This window comes from Psammomys obesus, unplaced genomic scaffold, assembly GCF_907164565.1.
Source record: "Psammomys obesus unplaced genomic scaffold, mPsaObe1.curated_primary_1811, whole genome shotgun sequence".
In the NCBI taxonomy this organism is placed as follows: Eukaryota; Metazoa; Chordata; class Mammalia; order Rodentia; family Muridae; genus Psammomys; species Psammomys obesus.
In genome coordinates this window covers 273,572-289,596 of record NW_026590187.1, presented here as the reverse complement: position 1 = coordinate 289,596, position 16,025 = coordinate 273,572, and the positions used below count along the sequence as shown (strand labels likewise).

General features: G+C 64.1%; 3 protein-coding genes across 7 annotated transcripts in view; 1 reads left to right on the top strand and 2 right to left on the bottom strand.

Annotated features, from left to right (window-relative positions):
• Positions 1–2,185, bottom strand: part of Trip6 (thyroid hormone receptor interactor 6) — a 3,789-nt gene extending 1,604 nt beyond the window's left edge. The window contains exons 1-6 of one of the 5 annotated variants that reach the window (XM_055606683.1): positions 1,886–2,185; positions 1,611–1,738; positions 1,400–1,525; positions 824–1,183; positions 369–462; positions 114–283 (exon numbers count right to left, since the gene is read on the bottom strand). In XM_055606683.1, the coding sequence (XP_055462658.1) occupies positions 114–283; positions 369–462; positions 824–1,183; positions 1,400–1,525; positions 1,611–1,738; positions 1,886–1,976 (969 nt within the window). In that variant the 5' untranslated portion in view covers positions 1,977–2,185. The remainder of the gene's footprint in view (positions 1–113; positions 284–368; positions 463–823; positions 1,184–1,399; positions 1,526–1,610; positions 1,739–1,885) is intronic. The other 4 variants (XM_055606681.1, XM_055606685.1, XM_055606686.1 and 1 more) reach the window with 4 other exon arrangements.
• A 39-nt stretch (positions 2,186–2,224) lies between these two features.
• Slc12a9 (solute carrier family 12 member 9) lies at positions 2,225–15,999 on the bottom strand. Its single transcript, XM_055606680.1, has 14 exons — positions 15,803–15,999; positions 15,329–15,540; positions 15,017–15,151; positions 14,122–14,253; positions 12,739–13,047; positions 12,010–12,117; positions 11,682–11,793; positions 10,192–10,349; positions 10,028–10,110; positions 8,676–8,800; positions 8,382–8,574; positions 8,046–8,220; positions 7,032–7,178; positions 2,225–3,224 (listed from the first exon to the last, which is right to left on the bottom strand). The coding sequence occupies exons 2-14, from the start codon at positions 15,504–15,506 to the stop codon at positions 2,380–2,382; spliced, it is 2,700 nt and encodes an 899-aa protein (XP_055462655.1). The 5' UTR covers positions 15,507–15,540; positions 15,803–15,999; the 3' UTR covers positions 2,225–2,379.
• Ephb4 (EPH receptor B4) overlaps positions 15,505–16,025 on the top strand; it is a 27,557-nt gene continuing 27,036 nt past the window's right edge. The window contains exon 1 of the mRNA XM_055606674.1: positions 15,505–15,558. Within this exon, the coding sequence (XP_055462649.1) occupies positions 15,505–15,558 (54 nt within the window). The remainder of the gene's footprint in view (positions 15,559–16,025) is intronic.

Genomic DNA, 16,025 nt, shown 5'->3' with positions numbered 1-16,025 from the left:
CCCCTGACTGTCTGCTCCCCTTAGATGGCCCCTGACTGTCTGCCCCCCTTAGATGGCCGGCCTGCGGGATCTGGATGCTCGGTCTAGGCCCTCCCCCCCCCCAGGTCACGCACCACATAGCAGCCCTCACAGTACGCCCTCCTCTCCATGGCGTAGAAATGCTGGCCTCGGAGCGGGGCCCCGCAGGTAGAGCACACGAAACAGCCTACATGGAAGACGCGGTCCAGGGCCACGACGCCGGCCCCGTCGCCAACCACGTCTTCGCCACAGCCGCCACAGCGACCTGAGGAGGAGGAGGAGGAGGAGGAGGTCAGTGCTCAGACCCGGCTCCTCCCTCCCATCCTCCCCAGCGGGTCTGGTGGGCTCACCAAAGTACTCCCCACTGGGCGGGTGGCTCATGTCGTGCACCAGTTTCTTGGTCAGCCTCTCCAGCTCCTCCTCCGGAGGCTGGCTTAAGGGGCCCTACAGTGAGAACGGGGGTTGCCGGGACGGCCCTCACCTCCAGAACAGCCCTGAGAGCTGCTGGAGGAAAGATGCCCTGCTCCTCCCCTGTGGCCAGCCTGACCCTTGACCTCTGGGAACTAAAACCAGGAATGGTTTGTTGGCTTACTTATTCTCGAGACGGCCTGGGCTGGAATGCCTTCCTGTAGCCAAAGGCGACCCTCACCCCCTGCCTCTCCACCACCTGGTTTACAAGGTTCTGGGACCACACCTTGGGACTCCCCACACTGACAAGCCCTCCGCCAACTACACCAGCTCCCCGAAAAACAGAGAGTCCCTCAGCATCCATGCCACCCTGGCAACGCCGCGAGCCCCGGCCTACCTGAGGCCCGGGCCCGCCGCCTCTTCCTCCTCCTGCGAGCCCCGGCCCCGGCCCCGGCTCACGGTGGCCCCTGTAGCCAGCCCCCCAGACTTCACCTCGGCCTGGCAGAGGAAGGTGGGGGCCTGGAAGAGGCCCGGAGGCCTGAGAGGGCCCCCGCCTGGGCGGCCCGCAGCCTCTCACAGGCTGAGCCACCTTCACTTGCACAGGGAACGCCGGGCCGGCCGGGGTGCTGGCGGTAGCGTAGGAGGCCGGCGTAGGTCCGCCGTAGGGCGAGGCTGGGAGCGCGGGGGTCGGGCCGGCCCCTCCGCTGGGCTTCACGGAGCCTGCGCGGTAAGCGTGGGGTGGAGAGGCCTCAAAAGCCTGGGGACACAGCAATGCAGAAGCCGTCGGTAAGGCCAGATCCAGGACCCGCGCGTGTCAAGGGGGCCCCAGGCCAGGACTTTCCACACGCTCCCACGGGCAAGGCCGGACAGGAAGGCAGTTCGTGACCCCTCCAGCCAGGTGGTCACCAGCTGCCAAGAGTGAGGAGTGGGGAGAGAGGAGGACGGGCTGAGGCCAGAATCCAGAGGGGCCCACCTGCCGGTCTGGCCTCCGAGGGGCGTGAGTTCGACCCCCGTCCAGATCCGCCAGCATGCTGGTGAGCGAATCGATCTCGGCGTCCAGGCTTGCGGGGCGGACGGCCGCCCGGTCCGGAGGGAGCCCCTGGGGCAGGGCCAGAGCAGGGAGCACAATGCGGATCACGCCGCCCGCACAGGCCCGCCTCGCCGCCCTCGCCGCCCGCGCTCACCTGCAGGCGCTGCGGGGCCCCGTGGGAGCCCACCCAGGGGGGGCCCCGGTCTTCCGGCGCCCCCGGAGGCGGGTAGCAGTGCTCGGGCGGGAGCGGGCAGAAACTGACCCTGGGGTGAGGCTGGGGCGCTGACGGAGAGGGGAGAGGGCTGGAGGCGGGCGCCGCGGGCCGCCTCCCCCTCCCGCGCGTCGGGGCTCCGGCCGGGGCAGGCGCGGGGGCCTCGGGGAGGGCGGCCCGCGGCGCCCCCCACCCCGGGCGCGAGGACCGACACTTACTTGCTCCGTGGGCGCCTCGGGGAAGCGCCCGCCCCTGAGGGGCTCTGGCGGGCTCCGGCTGCTTCGGGGGCAGCCAGGTGGGCCCCGACATGGTCCGCGACGGCTGAGGCCAGAGCCCCACGCGCGGGCCCGGACCCCCTCCCCTCCCCACGCCCCGGGCGGGACTCTCGCAAAGAAACTTTTCCGGGCAAAGAAACTTTCGGGCTTTCCCCCCTTTCCTCCCCAATTTTGGAGACGACCACGCCCCCTGACGTCACCGCATTCCTGGGGAGGGTCACGTGGTCCCCGAAACCCTAATCTGCGGCCCCCCCCCCCCCCGCGGCCGCGCTGCACCAGCCGTAGCGCTCGGTCTTTTATTGATGGTCAGTAGTTAGAAAAATAGGACAGGACAGACAGCAGCCCGCGGACGGCGGGCGCCGAGGTAGCCTGGAGGCACAGAGAGGCCAGCCCCTCTGCTCAAGGCACCGGTGACGGGGCGGGCGGGCGGGCCGCGCTCAGAGGTCGGTGCAGGTGACCGGGGTGACGCCGTGCACCAGCAGCGCGGGCCCCAGGTCGCGGCTCAGCGCCTCCAGCAGGCCGAGGTAGGCGGGGTAGCGCGCGGGGTCGGCGGGCGGCCGCGGCAGGTAGAGGAAGGTGAGCGCGGGGGCGGGGCCGCCCTCCCCGCGCCCCGGCGCCCCCGCGGCCTGCTGGGCGCGCACCAGGGCGTTGGCGCTGCTCGCCAGGGCCAGGGCCTCCGCGTCGCCGCGGCCGCCGTTCACGAAGTCGCCCTCCTCCTCCCGCCCCGCGGCGCCGTCGCCCTCGCCCTCGCCCCACGCCACCTCCTGCACCTCGGCCCGGATCCGGAGCTGCGTGAGCAGCGCGCGCAGCCGCCCCTCGGCCGCGCCGGGCGCCTCCCCGGGCCGCAGGCACAGGAAGATGCGCAGCTGCGCGCTGTGCCAGGCGGGCACCATGCCCAGGATGGTCGCCATCTGCAGCAGGAACAGGCCGCACACGTCCACGTAGCCCGGGCCGCCGCGCGGCCGCAGCAGGTTCAGCGGCCACACGTCCACGCGGTGGGGCGCGCCGCAGGCGCCGCGGCCCAGGCGCTCGGGGGGCAGCGCCCCGCAGGCGCGCGCCAGCACCACGTTCTTGTTCATCTTGAGCGCGTCGGCCACGGTGGCCACGTAGTCCTGCGCGCTCAGGGCCCGGGGGCTCCCGGGCGCGCGCGGCGGCGGGAAGAGCGAGCTCAGGGCGGGGGACGCGCCCCCGGCCTCCGAGAAGGCGGGGTCCGTGAGGAAGTGGTCCTGGGCCGGCGCATCGTCGTAGAAGCCCAGCACCAGCGTGTTGGGCTTCATGCCGCCTGCGGGAGAGACGGGCGGGAGGACAGTGAGGCCGGGCCTCGCCCCACGGAACGCACGCGCAGGTCGCCGAGACTCGGCCGTCTCCCTCCGCACTGACTACAACAGTCTGCACGGCACATGCCTCCGGGGCTTCTTCCTGAGGGGTGGAACTAGGAGGGGACCCCGTGCCTCCCCGCGCAGGGCAGCCACAGCCGAGCCGTCCCCGCCCCCCGCCGTTCTTTGGGGTTTTGCTTCTGTGCTCTGAGGCAGGCTTTTACTGTGTGGACCGGGCTAGGCACCAACTGGGAGAGTTTCCTGTCTGGGGGACGCGTGGAAACAAGGGCCTACGGGCTGGCTCGGCACTGTGTGGCACACCATGGCCTCCTGACCTTCCTGCACCCTCTTCCCAGTGCTGGGATTCTAGTATTCGTCAAGGAGTGCCGGGACCTCAGGGCTTCAGCATCCTGGGGAGGTGCTGCAGCTCCCAGCTCAGCCAGGGCTTGGGAAGGCAAGATGGCTGCCACCCACAATCCCAGTGCTAGGCAGGCTGATGGCTACAGAGCTAGACCCTGTCCCTGCCAGGAAGGGAGCAGAAACCCAGAGAGTCAGGCTGAGCTCTGCTGAGGAAATGATACTTGTGGAGCCCAGGCTGCCGCTGAGCTCACAGCCCTCCTTGTCCCAATCAGACAGCCTGGCCGTTCAAGCCCGCAGCACGGCGGGGCAGCACCACACACCTTTGATCGCAGCACCCAGTAGGCAGGGGCCGGTGGATCTCTGAGTTCAAGGCCAGCCTGGTCTACACAGAGAAACCCTGTCTGGAAAAACAAAAGTCGGGTTGGTGAGGTCCAGGTCGCTATGCGGGTGGAGCTACAGGAGGGCTGTGCAGCTCCTCTGGCCAAGCTAGGGACAGCGGTAGGCAGGCTGGTGCCCAGAGGAGGCAGAAAGCGTCTGGGTTCCTTATCAGAAGCCACATCCTGGAGAACGCACTCACTCACCCCATCTGACCCCTGAGGCAGACTCCGAGATAAGCACTATTTAATCTCCCTCACAGATAAGGAACCAGCCTGCGGCCCACGCAATGAAGGCCTTGGCCTGCCTCGGGCCGTGTCACAAAGGTGAGCGAGTCTGCGGACACTGGAGGCCAGTGTCTGAGCTTCCCAGCTGGGTTCACAACAAGCTCAGTGACCTGAGTGACCTCACAGATTCCTGACCACAGCTGTTAGAGGCGCCTGTTTTGTTTTGAGACAGGCTTTTCCTCATTTGCCCAGGCTACTCCAGAACTCACCATACTACCACCTCAGAAACCTCACATGCAGGATGTGGTGGCCTGTGATCCCAGCACTCGGAGGCAGAGGCCGGCGGATCTCTGTGAGTTCGAGGCCAGCCTGGGCTACAGAGTGAGTCCAGGACAGCCAAGGCTACACAGAGAAACGCTGTCTTGGAAAAAAAAAAACAAAGAAAGAAAGAAAAATGAGTTCAAAGCCAGCCTAGACAATTTAGTGACACCTCATGTAAAATGTGTTCTTTCTGGGGCCTCCTTTTTTAAAACAAGGTCTCGCTGTGTACCCCTGGCTGGCCTAGAACCCACAGAAAGCTGCTTGCCCGTCCTTCCAGTATTGGAGTTAGAGGTGTCTACCTTTCCCGTCATTATTATTACTCTTACTGTTGTTGCGTGTTATGCATGAGGGCATCAATGCGCAGGTCAGTTCACCCCTGCCTGTAGGTGTGTCCCAGGGTTCACCTGAGGCTCTCACGCCGCCAGCTGAGCCGGCTGCCAGTCCCGCACCTGACTGAGGGGCAGCTCACCGCCCGGCCGCACTGCCCGCTGCGGTCTTCCCGGTGCTGGGGCCGGCTGGGCGGGATCGCCGGCCTCCACACGGCGCCGGGGGCCCAGCTAAGTCCCTTAGTGCTGCGCCCTCTCCCAGCCCCGCAGTGTCCTTTCTGCTGTCGTCCTCTTCCTCAGAGTAAGCTCTCCTCGGACAGTGACCCCCTCCCAGAAAAGAGAAGCTAGAGCCCCCGGTGCCCTGCGGTAAGTGGTGCGCAGTGACACCCCAAACCTCCCAGCAGGAGGGAACTGTGTCAGCTGACCCGGCGAGGGCCAGGCCCTGCTCTCACGGAGCCATGCTGCTGCCCTGTGGCCTGACTGACTGCCAGTGGAGAAGGTGCGCACTCGAGGACACTGGTCTCGGGATCCAGGGCGGCTGAGCGGGAAGGGAGGAGCCGGGCACCAGGCGGCCGGCCTTGCAATGATCGAGCTGCCCGAGGTGCAGGACTGGGACCCCAGCTGCGTGGCAGGCTGAGGCAGGAGCATCTCAAGTTCAAGGTCTCTGCTGGCAGGGCTGGTGCCCGCATTTAATCCCAGGACCCAGATGGGCAGAGGCAGGGGAATCTGTGAGTCTACAGAGTGAGTTCTAGGACAGCCTAGAGAAACCCTGTCTCAAGCCAAAAACACACAAACAAAACAACATTCAAAATCAGGGTCTTACTGGGCAACTTAGTGAAACTCTAGCTAAAAAATTAAAAAAAAAAAAAAAAAAAAAAAAAAAAGCTAAGATTGAGCTTAGCTCTAAAGTTTTACTATATCACTAGAATTGAACTATTACTAGAATTCCCCAGTGAGGGGCTAGTGTGTGGCTCAGTGGTAGAGCCCCTGCCTAGAGTCCCCCAGTGAGGGGCTGGGTGTGGCTCAGTGGTAGAGCCCCTGCCTAACTTCACGTGGTAGACAGGAAGAGTTACAGCACTGGCAACATTCCGTTTATCCGAAAGCATGGCTCCCACACACCCTCCAGCACCCTCCGTGACACGGGACCCCTCCTACTCCTTCCTGCTCGTTTGCCGTTGCCAGGGTCTGCGAGGGCGCCAGCCTGACCTGGAATTCTTGCCTGAGACTCCAGCTTAGGGCTGCAGGCGGGAGCCATGTCCTGGCCTCCCGGGGCAGAGCGCCGGCCTGGCCCGGCCTCCCTGCACGGAGCCTGTGCTGCCCGCCTCCGCTTGCAGCGGTCAGGCTTCCCCTGAATCTGGCGTGCGGCTGCCTGTTTCCTGAGTGTACCCCAGCTCCCGGCTCTCAGCGGCACAGGGTCAGGCCCACTCGGAAGTTGGCCAGAAGCTGTGCTAATGGAGCAGCCTAAGGCTCGGATGATTCTCTCACCTTCCTTGGAAAAATACTCTCCAGAGCCCAAAACCTCTCTAATTTTTCCTCCGGAGAGAAAGAGAGAGGAGAGGGAGGGGAAGTGCCCCCAGCTCTTAACTAGCGAGCACTTCCGGAAGCCACGTGGTGCCGCACACGTAACCCCAAGATGGGAGGAGCGGGGTTCAAGGTCGTTCTCAGCAGCAGAGACCCTGGGCCAGCCTGAGCTCCGGGACATGAGTCAGGAGCTGGGGATGTCTGTGGCTTCGCTCTCTAGTGACCACATGGAAGACAGGGACCTGGGCTCTGCACGTGCAGTGTGGCACGCTTGCACGCACGCGCGCGCGCACACACACACACCTTATATGTAACCTTCGTTTGTTTTGCTTTTTAAGACAGGGTTTCTCTGTGCAGACCTGGCCATCATGGGCTCACTGTGTAGACCAGGCTGGCCTCAGAGATCCATCTGCCCCTGCCTCCCAAATGCGAGGATCAATGGCTGGGCCACCGGCTCCTGGCTGACCGTAATGAAGCCACCACAGCCTCATGCCGTCTGCGCCTCATCCCCAGTGAGACGCTGCGCCGGCTGTTATCTCTGACCCCCGTCTTATCTACACCGCAGTGAGCTCCTTGGCAATCTACCATCTGGCGGGGGTGGAGAGGGAGAGGCGGCCGAGGGGCTGGAGGAGGAGCAGCTCACCCAGGCCCGAGATCCGCAGCAGGTGCTGGGCCCCCTGACGCACCGACGGGGACAGGGTCAGATCCACAAAGGCCTTCACCTGGGCCAGGTCCACCAGGCTCAGCCACGCGCCGTACTGTGGCTGCACAGGGTCCGCCGGGAGGGAGTCTGTGGAGACAGAGACGGGAGGTGCTGTTCCCGGCCATCGGCACTGAGGCGGGGGGGATGGCAAGTTCAAGGCCACTGCACAGGGAGGTGCTACAGAAACAAGGACCCGCAGTATAGCTCAGGAGTGAAGTGTTGGCCCAGTGTGTTAAAGGTTCAGTCCTCAGCAGTCCAAAAACAGGAGAGAGAGACAGAGAGGCAGAGAGACGGCAATGGAGACAGACAGACGGGCAGCGGGGAGAGCAACTATTGGCCAAGCTCATTTACTCTTTACTAGAGCTGGGGTGTGCCTCAGTGGTAGAGCCCCTGCCTAGAATCCCCCAGTGAGGGGCTGGGTGTGGCTCAGTGGTCACCTGCCTAGAATCCCCCAGTGAGGGGCTGGGTGTGGCTCAGTGGTAGAGCTCCTGCCTAGAATCCCCCAGTGAGGAGCTGGGGTGTGGCTCAGTGGTCACCTGCCTAGAATCCCCCAGTGAGGGGCTGGGGTGTGGCTCAGTGGTCACCTGCCTAGAGTTCCCCAGTGAGGGGCTGGGGTGTGGCTCAGTGGTAGAGCCCCTGCCTAGAATCCCCCAGTGAGGGGCTGGGGTGTGGCTCAGTGGTAGAGCCCCTGCCTAGAATTCCCCAGTGAGGGGCTGGGGTGTGGCTCAGTGGTGTAGCCCTGCCTAGCATCCCCCAGTGAGGGGCTGGGTGTGGCTCAGTGGTGTAGCCCCTGCCTAGCATCCCCCAGGGAGGGGCATTGTGGGTCAGCAACATCCTGACTGTTATAAATTAAGTCAGTTACTCTTCCTGGAACTGAAAGCGAGCCTGAGTCTGGACAGAGTCGGGCGGCCTGTGAGGCGGGAGAGGAAGGCCAGGGCGCGCCGCCCCGCTCACCGAGGTCCCCCAGCGTGACGTGGCCCAGCACGTAGAGGCCCCCCTTCTTCAGCTGGTTGGCCAGGCGCAGCAGGGGCAGCGCGCTCCGCGGGTTCCCCACCAGGAGCAGCAGCTGCGGCCGCCAGAACTTCACGTGCTCCTTTCGGACGTCCAGGCGGAGCAGGTACTTCCGAACCTGCAGAGCATGCACAGGTGGCAGGGAGGACCGCCAGGGAGCACTCGGCCTTCAGTGCTGGGGGGGGGCAAGGGCTGCCAGGGAGCACTCGGCCTTCAGTGCTGGGGGGGGGCAGGAGCCTCCCAGGACCGCCCCTCCCTCCCTCCCACCCAGGCCCCAACCTGGTGGAAGAGCAGGGCCTGGCTGACGTAGCCCCAGCTGCTGGGCCCTCCCCGAGCGGTGAGCAGCGCGGACAGCAGGCCCATGAGGAGCAGGGAGCCGCCGGCGGCCCCGGGGCTGATGAGGAACATCATCAGCAGGCAGGAGGCCACCCCGAGCAGGCAGGTGTGCCAGGAGAACAGGCTGAAGGTGGGGCTGGCGGGAAGAAGCTTGCTCAGGCTCGGCCTGGGCCCTGCCCTCGACGCCCGAGGCTCCGTCCTTCCCTCGTCCTCCCTCTGAGGCATCTGACTTCTCACCGGAAGTTGGGGGCGGAAGCCCACTCCAGACTCAGGCAGGACAGGTCCACCGCCGCGTAGGCCACCAGGTAGAAGACGGTGACCACAGCCGCCAGCGTGTTGAGTTTCCCGGCCAGCAGCACCAGCTGGGAGAGAGGGGGGGCAGTAGGTGAAAGAGCCAAGATGGTTCCAAGGTTCCCAAAATGGCTCAGCGCGTGTTTGCTGCTGAGGCGGATCCCTGGGAGTTCGAGGCCACCTGGTCTACAGTGAGTCCAGGCCAATCGAAGCTACACAGAGAAACCTTGTCTCGAATAAAACAAAATAAAAATAAAAACAAAACAAGTGACCCGATTTCAGTCCTTGGGGTTTACACACAGGAAGGAGGGAATCGGCTCTCACGGGTTGTGCTTGTTAAAAACAGTGTCATCGACCTTGTTAAAAAAAACAGTGTCATTGCAGGCCTGGGGACCTCACTCAGCTGGCAGGACGCTGGCCTCATGCTGTGAGCCCTGTGCCATCCCCTGTGCCACACAAAGCGGGCATGGCACCGCAGGCACACCTGTAGTGCCAGCACTCGGGAGGTCAGAGGTTCAAGTCCAGCCTGATATACTGAGACCGTGCTTATATTCAAAAAGACAAAACTATAAAAACAAATCCAGGACGTCGGTTCACCGCGCTGCCGTATCTGTGTGTCCAAGAAGGTGCCAAGGTGCCCTCTATAAAGCTCCACAAAGCACCACTGTACCCAAGGAAGGTCAAAGTGCACAAAGTGTCAAGGCATGCCCAGAGCTCAGGAGGACAGGCAGGAGCTGTGGGCCAGCCTGGGCGACACAGAAAGACCCTGTCTGAAAAGAAACACAACTAGAAGGAGGGTCTGGGTAGAGGACTCGACTCGGTCTGCGTAAGATCCTAGGCTCAGTCCCCGGGACTGCAAAACCCAATCATTGATGAAGCGTGGCCAGGCCTGGAGCGCAGGGCCGGGAGCCGGCGCCAGGGAGCCGGCGGGCGGGCGGGTCAGGTCCCGCCACTCTGCTGTACAGATGAGGCCCCTCCACAGCCTGTCTGCCTGTGAAGAGAAGAGCCAGGGCCCCGCAGGAGTGGCGGGCACTGTTGGCAGACCAGTCTTTCCCCGGCTGGCTGGCCTGCCTCTCGGCAGTCCCGGGACCTCCGCCGGCTGGACCTCCGCAAGCTGCAGGCTTGCTTATTCTTAGGCCGGGTCTTACTGCACAGCTCAGGGCTCGCGCTCAGTCCCTCCCTCCCCTCCCTCCCTCGCCTCCGGCTCCGAGTGCGGCTCGCGGCAGCGCTGCTCTAACTAAGGTCCTGGGCTGCCGGCTGAGCACGGGGCCCCCCCCCCCCGGGGGGGGGGTACTCACCTGCACCAGGCCCCAGGAATACAGCACGGCGCCCCAGGGGTTGCCCCCTCCAGAGACCACCTTGGCGGGTGCCAGGATGATGCCTGTGCGAAGAGAGCCACAGACACGTCAGCGTGGGCCGGAGGGCGCAGGGACAGCCCCGGCGCAAGCCCACAGGTCCACACCGAAGAGGTCGTCCTGGGCCAGGGCGTGCAGGATGCGGGAGGCGCCGATGAGGGAGCTCATGGAGGCGGACAGCGCCGTGGCGTAGATGCCGACCAGCACGAGCGGCGGCCACAGGCTGATGGCGCGGAAGAAGCCGTAGTCCTCCCGGAGCAGCGTCCTGGCGGGAGGGAGGGCGGACGGGGTCAGCGGCGCCCACGGTGCCCCCTCGGCTGCTCAGGAGGGCCTCGCGACCCTTGAGGTCAGGGAACACACACAGGAGGGTGGCACGTTCTGGACCAGCCTCGGCTACACACAGGGCAGCGCCCCCTCAGGACCGCTCCTTCCGTGGCGACCCCAACCGTAAAGTCATTTCCTTTGCTACTTCATAACTATAGTTTTGCTGCTGTTATGAATCGTGGTGTAAATATCTGTGTTTTCTGATGATCTTAGGCGACGCCTGTGAAAAAGGGGACACCCTGGGGGGGTCGTGACCCACAGACTGAGAACCGCCAGTACAGGGGGTCTGGGGCCAGCCTGGGTTAGGTGAGACCCTGTCTCAAGCGCAGACAAAAGACGCTAGGTCCCGGAGCATGGCCCGACGACTCACACCTGTGATCCGAGCACTCCGCTGAGGCTGGAGGGCTGCTAGGAGCATAGGACCGACCACAGGGTAAGACCCTGTGTCCCAACAGAAAAGAAACGAGGTTAGGCCAGGCTTGACGGTACACACGTGTGTGCAGGCAGGACTGGGTGGCGTCAGGGTCAAGGCCAGCTGGGTACAGAGGAAATTCATGCCTCGAAAACACAGCCAAGGGCTGGAGAGACACCTCAGCGGTTAGACAGCCTCCTTGTACCCGTGAGGACCTGAGTTTGGATCTCGGCGCCCACGGGACAAGCACAGTCGTGACCACAGAGGAAACCGCTGTCTACCGGTCCAGCTACAAAACACACAACAAACAGGGCCGCCATGTTCCGAGAGACCCTGCCTCAAGAAGCCGGGCCTGGTGGTGCCGCCCGGGACCCCAGCACTCGGGAGGCAGAGGCAGGAGGATATCCGTGAGTTCCAGGCCAGTCTGGTCTACAAAGTGTGTTCCTGGCCAGCCAGGGCTACACAGAGAAACCTTGTCTCAAAAAAAAAAAAAGAATAAGAGAGACAGAGTCAGACGGTACCTGACAGTACAGTGCCCATACACAGACATACCTCTCTCCCTCCCCCCTTCCTTCCTTCCTTCCTTTTGAGGCAGGGTCTCTGTGTGGCCCTGGCTGTCCTGGACTCCCTCTGTAGACCAGGCTGGCCTCGAACTCAGAGCTCCGCCTGCCTCTGCCTCCCGAGCACTGTGCACAGGTGTGCGCCCCACCACCCCTCCCCCACAGCACCAAAGGGAGAAATGTCTCCAACTGTCTCCACCCCAACAGGCTGGGAAGCTGCCTGGCAGCCTGTGGCGACCCCAGCACCTCCTTGTCCCAACGCCCGGCCTCAGTGGGCGTGCCGCCTCCCACCGCCACAAACCTGTCACAGGTGAAGCTGGAGAGGAAGAAGAGCAGGATGTAGATGAAGAAGGTGTAGGCCACAGCAACGATGGTGCCCAGCGGAATCGCCCGGCTGGGGTCCTTCAGCTCCCCTGGAGGACAGGGGCAGAGGGCCAGCCCCGCCCGTCACAGCCAGCCTCTCACGGCGGCACCTGCACCCCCCCTCCCCCGTCACAGCCAGCCTCTCAGAGCGGCACCTGCCGCCCCCCCACCCCATCACAGCCAGCCTCTCAGGGCGGCATCTGCCGCCCCCCCCCCCCCGCGTGGGCCAGCCTCTCAGGGCCACCGCCCCACGAGCGGACTCTCACCCGACATGTTGGCGCCGGCCATGATGCCGGTGCAGCCATTGAAGAGGACAGCGAAGACGCTGGCGAAGGTCATGACGGCGCCTGTGGTGTAGTCCTCAGCGTAGCCAGCTGAGGAGGAAGGCCTCAGGGCTCCTCTTCCTCACCCACACCTCCCGCCACCCCCCACAGCCCAAGCCCCGTGGGGCCGTCACCTCCTCCCCACGCTCTCACAGGCCTTTGCCGCTCCCATCAGAATTCGGTTAGGTCTCGCGTCTCTGCTCAACGAACCCTGAGCAGCCCTTCCTCTCTCTCTCTCTTTGTTTTTCGAGCAGAGTCTCTCTGTGTGGCCCTGGCTGTCTGGGCTCCCTCTGTCGACCAGGCTGGCCTCGAGCTCACAGGGATCGGCCTGCCCCTGCCTCCTGGGTGCTGAGTCCCAGTCCTGTGCCACTCTGGGTGGCGTATGTGGTCAGGAGTGGAGCCCAGGCTCTGAGGGAGCAAGCGTCTGCCGACTGGGCCACCACACAGCCCTGCAGGGCTCCGGGTCTTTACGGCTTATTTGTGTACTCTGCTATGAGTACGTGTGCCAGGTGCACGGAGGCCAGCAAATGTGGTCATGTCCGCTGAAGCTGGGGGCTGCCAGCACGGGCAGCGGCTCTCCTAACTTCTCCTAACTGCTGCGTCTGTCCAGGCCTCCTCCTGGGGTGTGAGGCCCACCTCTCACCCTGGCCCAGCCCTGCAATGTCAGCTCACCGCCCAGGTTGTCCTTCAGAGTGCTGCTGTTGAAGCTGGTGAAGTGCCCGGACCGGGGTGACCCAGCAGAACCGTTGGTGCCGGGTCGGGGAGGCAACAGGACGTTTCTGGGTCCCACGGCCACAAAGCTGACCAGCACGGACGCCAGCGAGCCGGACACCAGCAGGAAGGTGAGGAAGGAGGCGCGGGCGTAGAGGCCGGCGCCCAGCGTGCACACGCCGCCCACCAGGCCCAGCAGGACGGAGCCATAGAGCAGATTCCAGCCGTAGCCCTGAGGCAGAACCCGGAGCGTACTGGAGTCCGTGACATCTGGGAAGGAAGCGGGACGAGCTAAGAGAACGAGCCGAGACTCCCAGCCCGGCTGACTGCCCACCGGCCATTCGCCCACAGCCCTGTTCCGCGTGTGCCCCCGTCCTTGCCCTCCCCGACGGGTACCAGTCCCGCTGCGGCCAGTCACACAGCAGCAGGCTGGTGGCCAGAACCAGGCACCCCGAGTCTCTCCACTTTGCAATGCCTTCGTCACTGGCAAATCCTGCTCGGGAGACTGCCCGAAGAACAAAGGTTGTTTTAAATCTCACAAGACGATGGGTGGCCGGGGTAAACATACCCATGCCAACTGTGACAAGCTGAGGCCAGTGCCCGGGGCACACATGTGCGAAATAAAACAATTCCCACAAGTTGTCTTCTTGACCCCACAGCAAGGCCATGGCTCACACACTCACACACTCACGTATACACACTTATTCATGCGTGCACACACACACACACACACACACACACACAGTCCATAGCTCAGCTGGTAGCCTAAAGGCCTGGAGGACCGTGTGTCGGGCAGGGCAGCTGGGCGCAGGGCGCACGCTTGGAATCCCAGCGCTCAAAACAGAAGTCGGCGCACGCCTGTAACCTGACCACTGGGGGGAGGAGACAGGAGGGCGGGTTCAAGCCTATCTGCTATCTGCAGTCTGGAAACCTGAGCTTTTTCTTCTTTGTTTTGTTAGACAGGGTTTCTCTGTGTGGCCCTGGCTGTCCTGGACTCGCTTTGTAGACCAGGCTGGCCTTGAGCTCACAGAGATCCCCCTGCCTCTGCCTTCCCGGTGCTGGGAATCACAGGTTTGTGTCACCACACCCAGAAAAAAAAAAAAAAAAAAGAATCTAACGTTTTAAGCAGGTTTACATTTTGCGTTGGGAGCATTTCCAGCCATCCTCGGCCACGGGCGGCCACACGCGGCCAGGGGGCTGCAGGCTGGACGTGCCAGGGACGGCGAGAAGCGCTCGGCTGTCTGCATGCCCACACTGGGGGCAGACCATCTCGGGAGACAGGAGTCCCTAACCCAGGCCCTGCAGGCCCCAGCACCACCCAGGACAGGGCGAGGGAGCACGGACCGGCCCCGAAGACATCCAGCACCGACTCCACCAGCCCCAGCAGGGACACGGCACAGCCGCACACGTTAGCAAGGTAGAACATGAGGCCGATGCTGCCGCCGACCTCCGGGCCCAGGGTCCTGCTGATCATGACTGAGAAGCAGAAGCAGGGTGAGCGTTAAGGGAAGAGAAACCGAAACAGAGGAAGGGGCCTCGAGTCGCCTCCACCAGCTCACCTTCCTGCAAACGCCAGCCTGTTCCCGGCACCTCTGTCTGGTGTCTGCGGAGATCGTGACCTGCTTCGCTGCCCCACGCCCGCAAGCTCTCCACCCGAGCCATTACCCCTGCTCTCTTCTTCCTCCTCACTCTCCGAGTTAGACACAAGGTCTCACGGAGCCCTGACTGGCTTCCAGCTCATGAGCTGGAAGCAGATGAGCCCGGACAAGAGGCGTGCGTCACCAGGCCCCGCACTCCCTTGTTTTGAGACAAGCTCTCCACTAGCCGCCCGAGCTGGCTTGGAGCTCGCTTGGAGCTCGCTCTGTAGCCAAGGATAACCTTGGACTTTTAATCCTCCGCCTCCCAGGTCTGGGACGAGGGGCATTTCCACACGGGGCCTCTCCTCTCCTCATCTGTGACTGCCACTGAGCGGTGCTGCCGCTGTTCGAGCGGGAAAGGACTGGGCTGGAACCCCAGCTTCTGCCTGCTGGGCAAGGCTCTACCGCTGAGCTACAGCCAGCCTCCCCTTGACTCACTGACTGCTGAGGACAGCGGCACAGCCGTGACGACAGCACGCCGGCCACCCTTGCCATCTTGTCCAGCTACTCACCATTTCTAACGTCTGGCTTGCTTTCAGACAGGTGGGAGCCCCTTCCCCCCCAGACCCTGAGGACACACCAGCCCAGACGCAGGAGGATACAGTAGGCCCCGCCTCCTCGCACGGCGCCGTTGGTGGCGATGGCACAGACCGACAGGACCGTGAGTGCCAGAATGATGTAGGCGACCAGGAGCATGGCCAGGGCCTGCAGCAGCCCAGCATGGCCCACCACGAAGCCTGAGCAGGGGAGAAAGCAGGTCACGTGGGTCGGGCCACACGGCTCTCCCCCAGCCCCTGGGTGGCAGAGGTCGACAGCAGAGCCACAGGCCAGGCGACACGGGCCTGCTCCTCCCCTCCGTGTGACCACGGTACCGGGGACCGTCCCTAGCCTCTGCCCCTTCCTCCCTTGCTCACCAATCCGCAGGAACACGACTATACTGAACATGGACAGGACAGTGGGCACCACCACGCCCAGGAAGGTGGACAGCTTGCGGGCCGAGGCGGCTCCGGGTCCCCCGGCGCCATTGGGAGGGAGGGTCCCCTCCTCCCCCAGGAGCCGGTAGGCCAGCAGGGGGGAGCTCTCGCTGGCCATGGCTGGGCTGGGCAGGCTGCAGGAGGCTGGGGACCTGTGGAAACGGAGTTTAGTGGCTGGATGGCACGTCCACAGAACCCGTCCCCTAAACCAAGCCCTCATCCGACGTGAGAGCTTCTTCAAAAGGAGAGATGCGAAGGGATGCGCGCGCGCACACGCACACGCACACGCGCACGCACACACACACACACACACACACACACACTCGGGGAGAAGGAAGTCAGGACTGTCCCGGTGTTTGAGTAACCAGGGTCCCTTTCGGCGATCAGGGCCCTGAGGGAGGGGTGGCCGCGGACCCGTGTCGGCGCGCATCTCTCCTTGACTGCAGCAGGAGGAGGAGGGCAGCTCCGGGGGCGGTTAGCGGCCGGGGCGCCGCCTCCTCCCGGGGCTCCTCCCGGGGGCTCCTCCTCAGCGCCCCGGGGTCTCGCCCGCCCCCGCAGCCCTGCCAGGAGCCCGGCGAACGCTGCCCAGCACCCGCAGGCCGCCGGCCCCGAGCCTGCCCGGCCGCGAGCCCGGCCG

Excerpts from the sequence above, each read along its gene's own strand:
- Slc12a9 (XM_055606680.1), bottom strand. The coding sequence starts at position 15,506 with ATGGCCAGCGAGAGCTCCCCCCTGCTGGCCTACCGGCTCCTGGGGGAG. Across the intron at positions 10,350-11,681 it reads TCCAGCTTCACCTGTGACAG|GACGCTGCTCCGGGAGGACT; the intron begins GTTTGTGGCGGT and ends CCCTCCCGCCAG. Across the intron at positions 10,111-10,191 it reads GGCCCAGGACGACCTCTTCG|GCATCATCCTGGCACCCGCC; the intron begins GTGTGGACCTGT and ends CTCTTCGCACAG.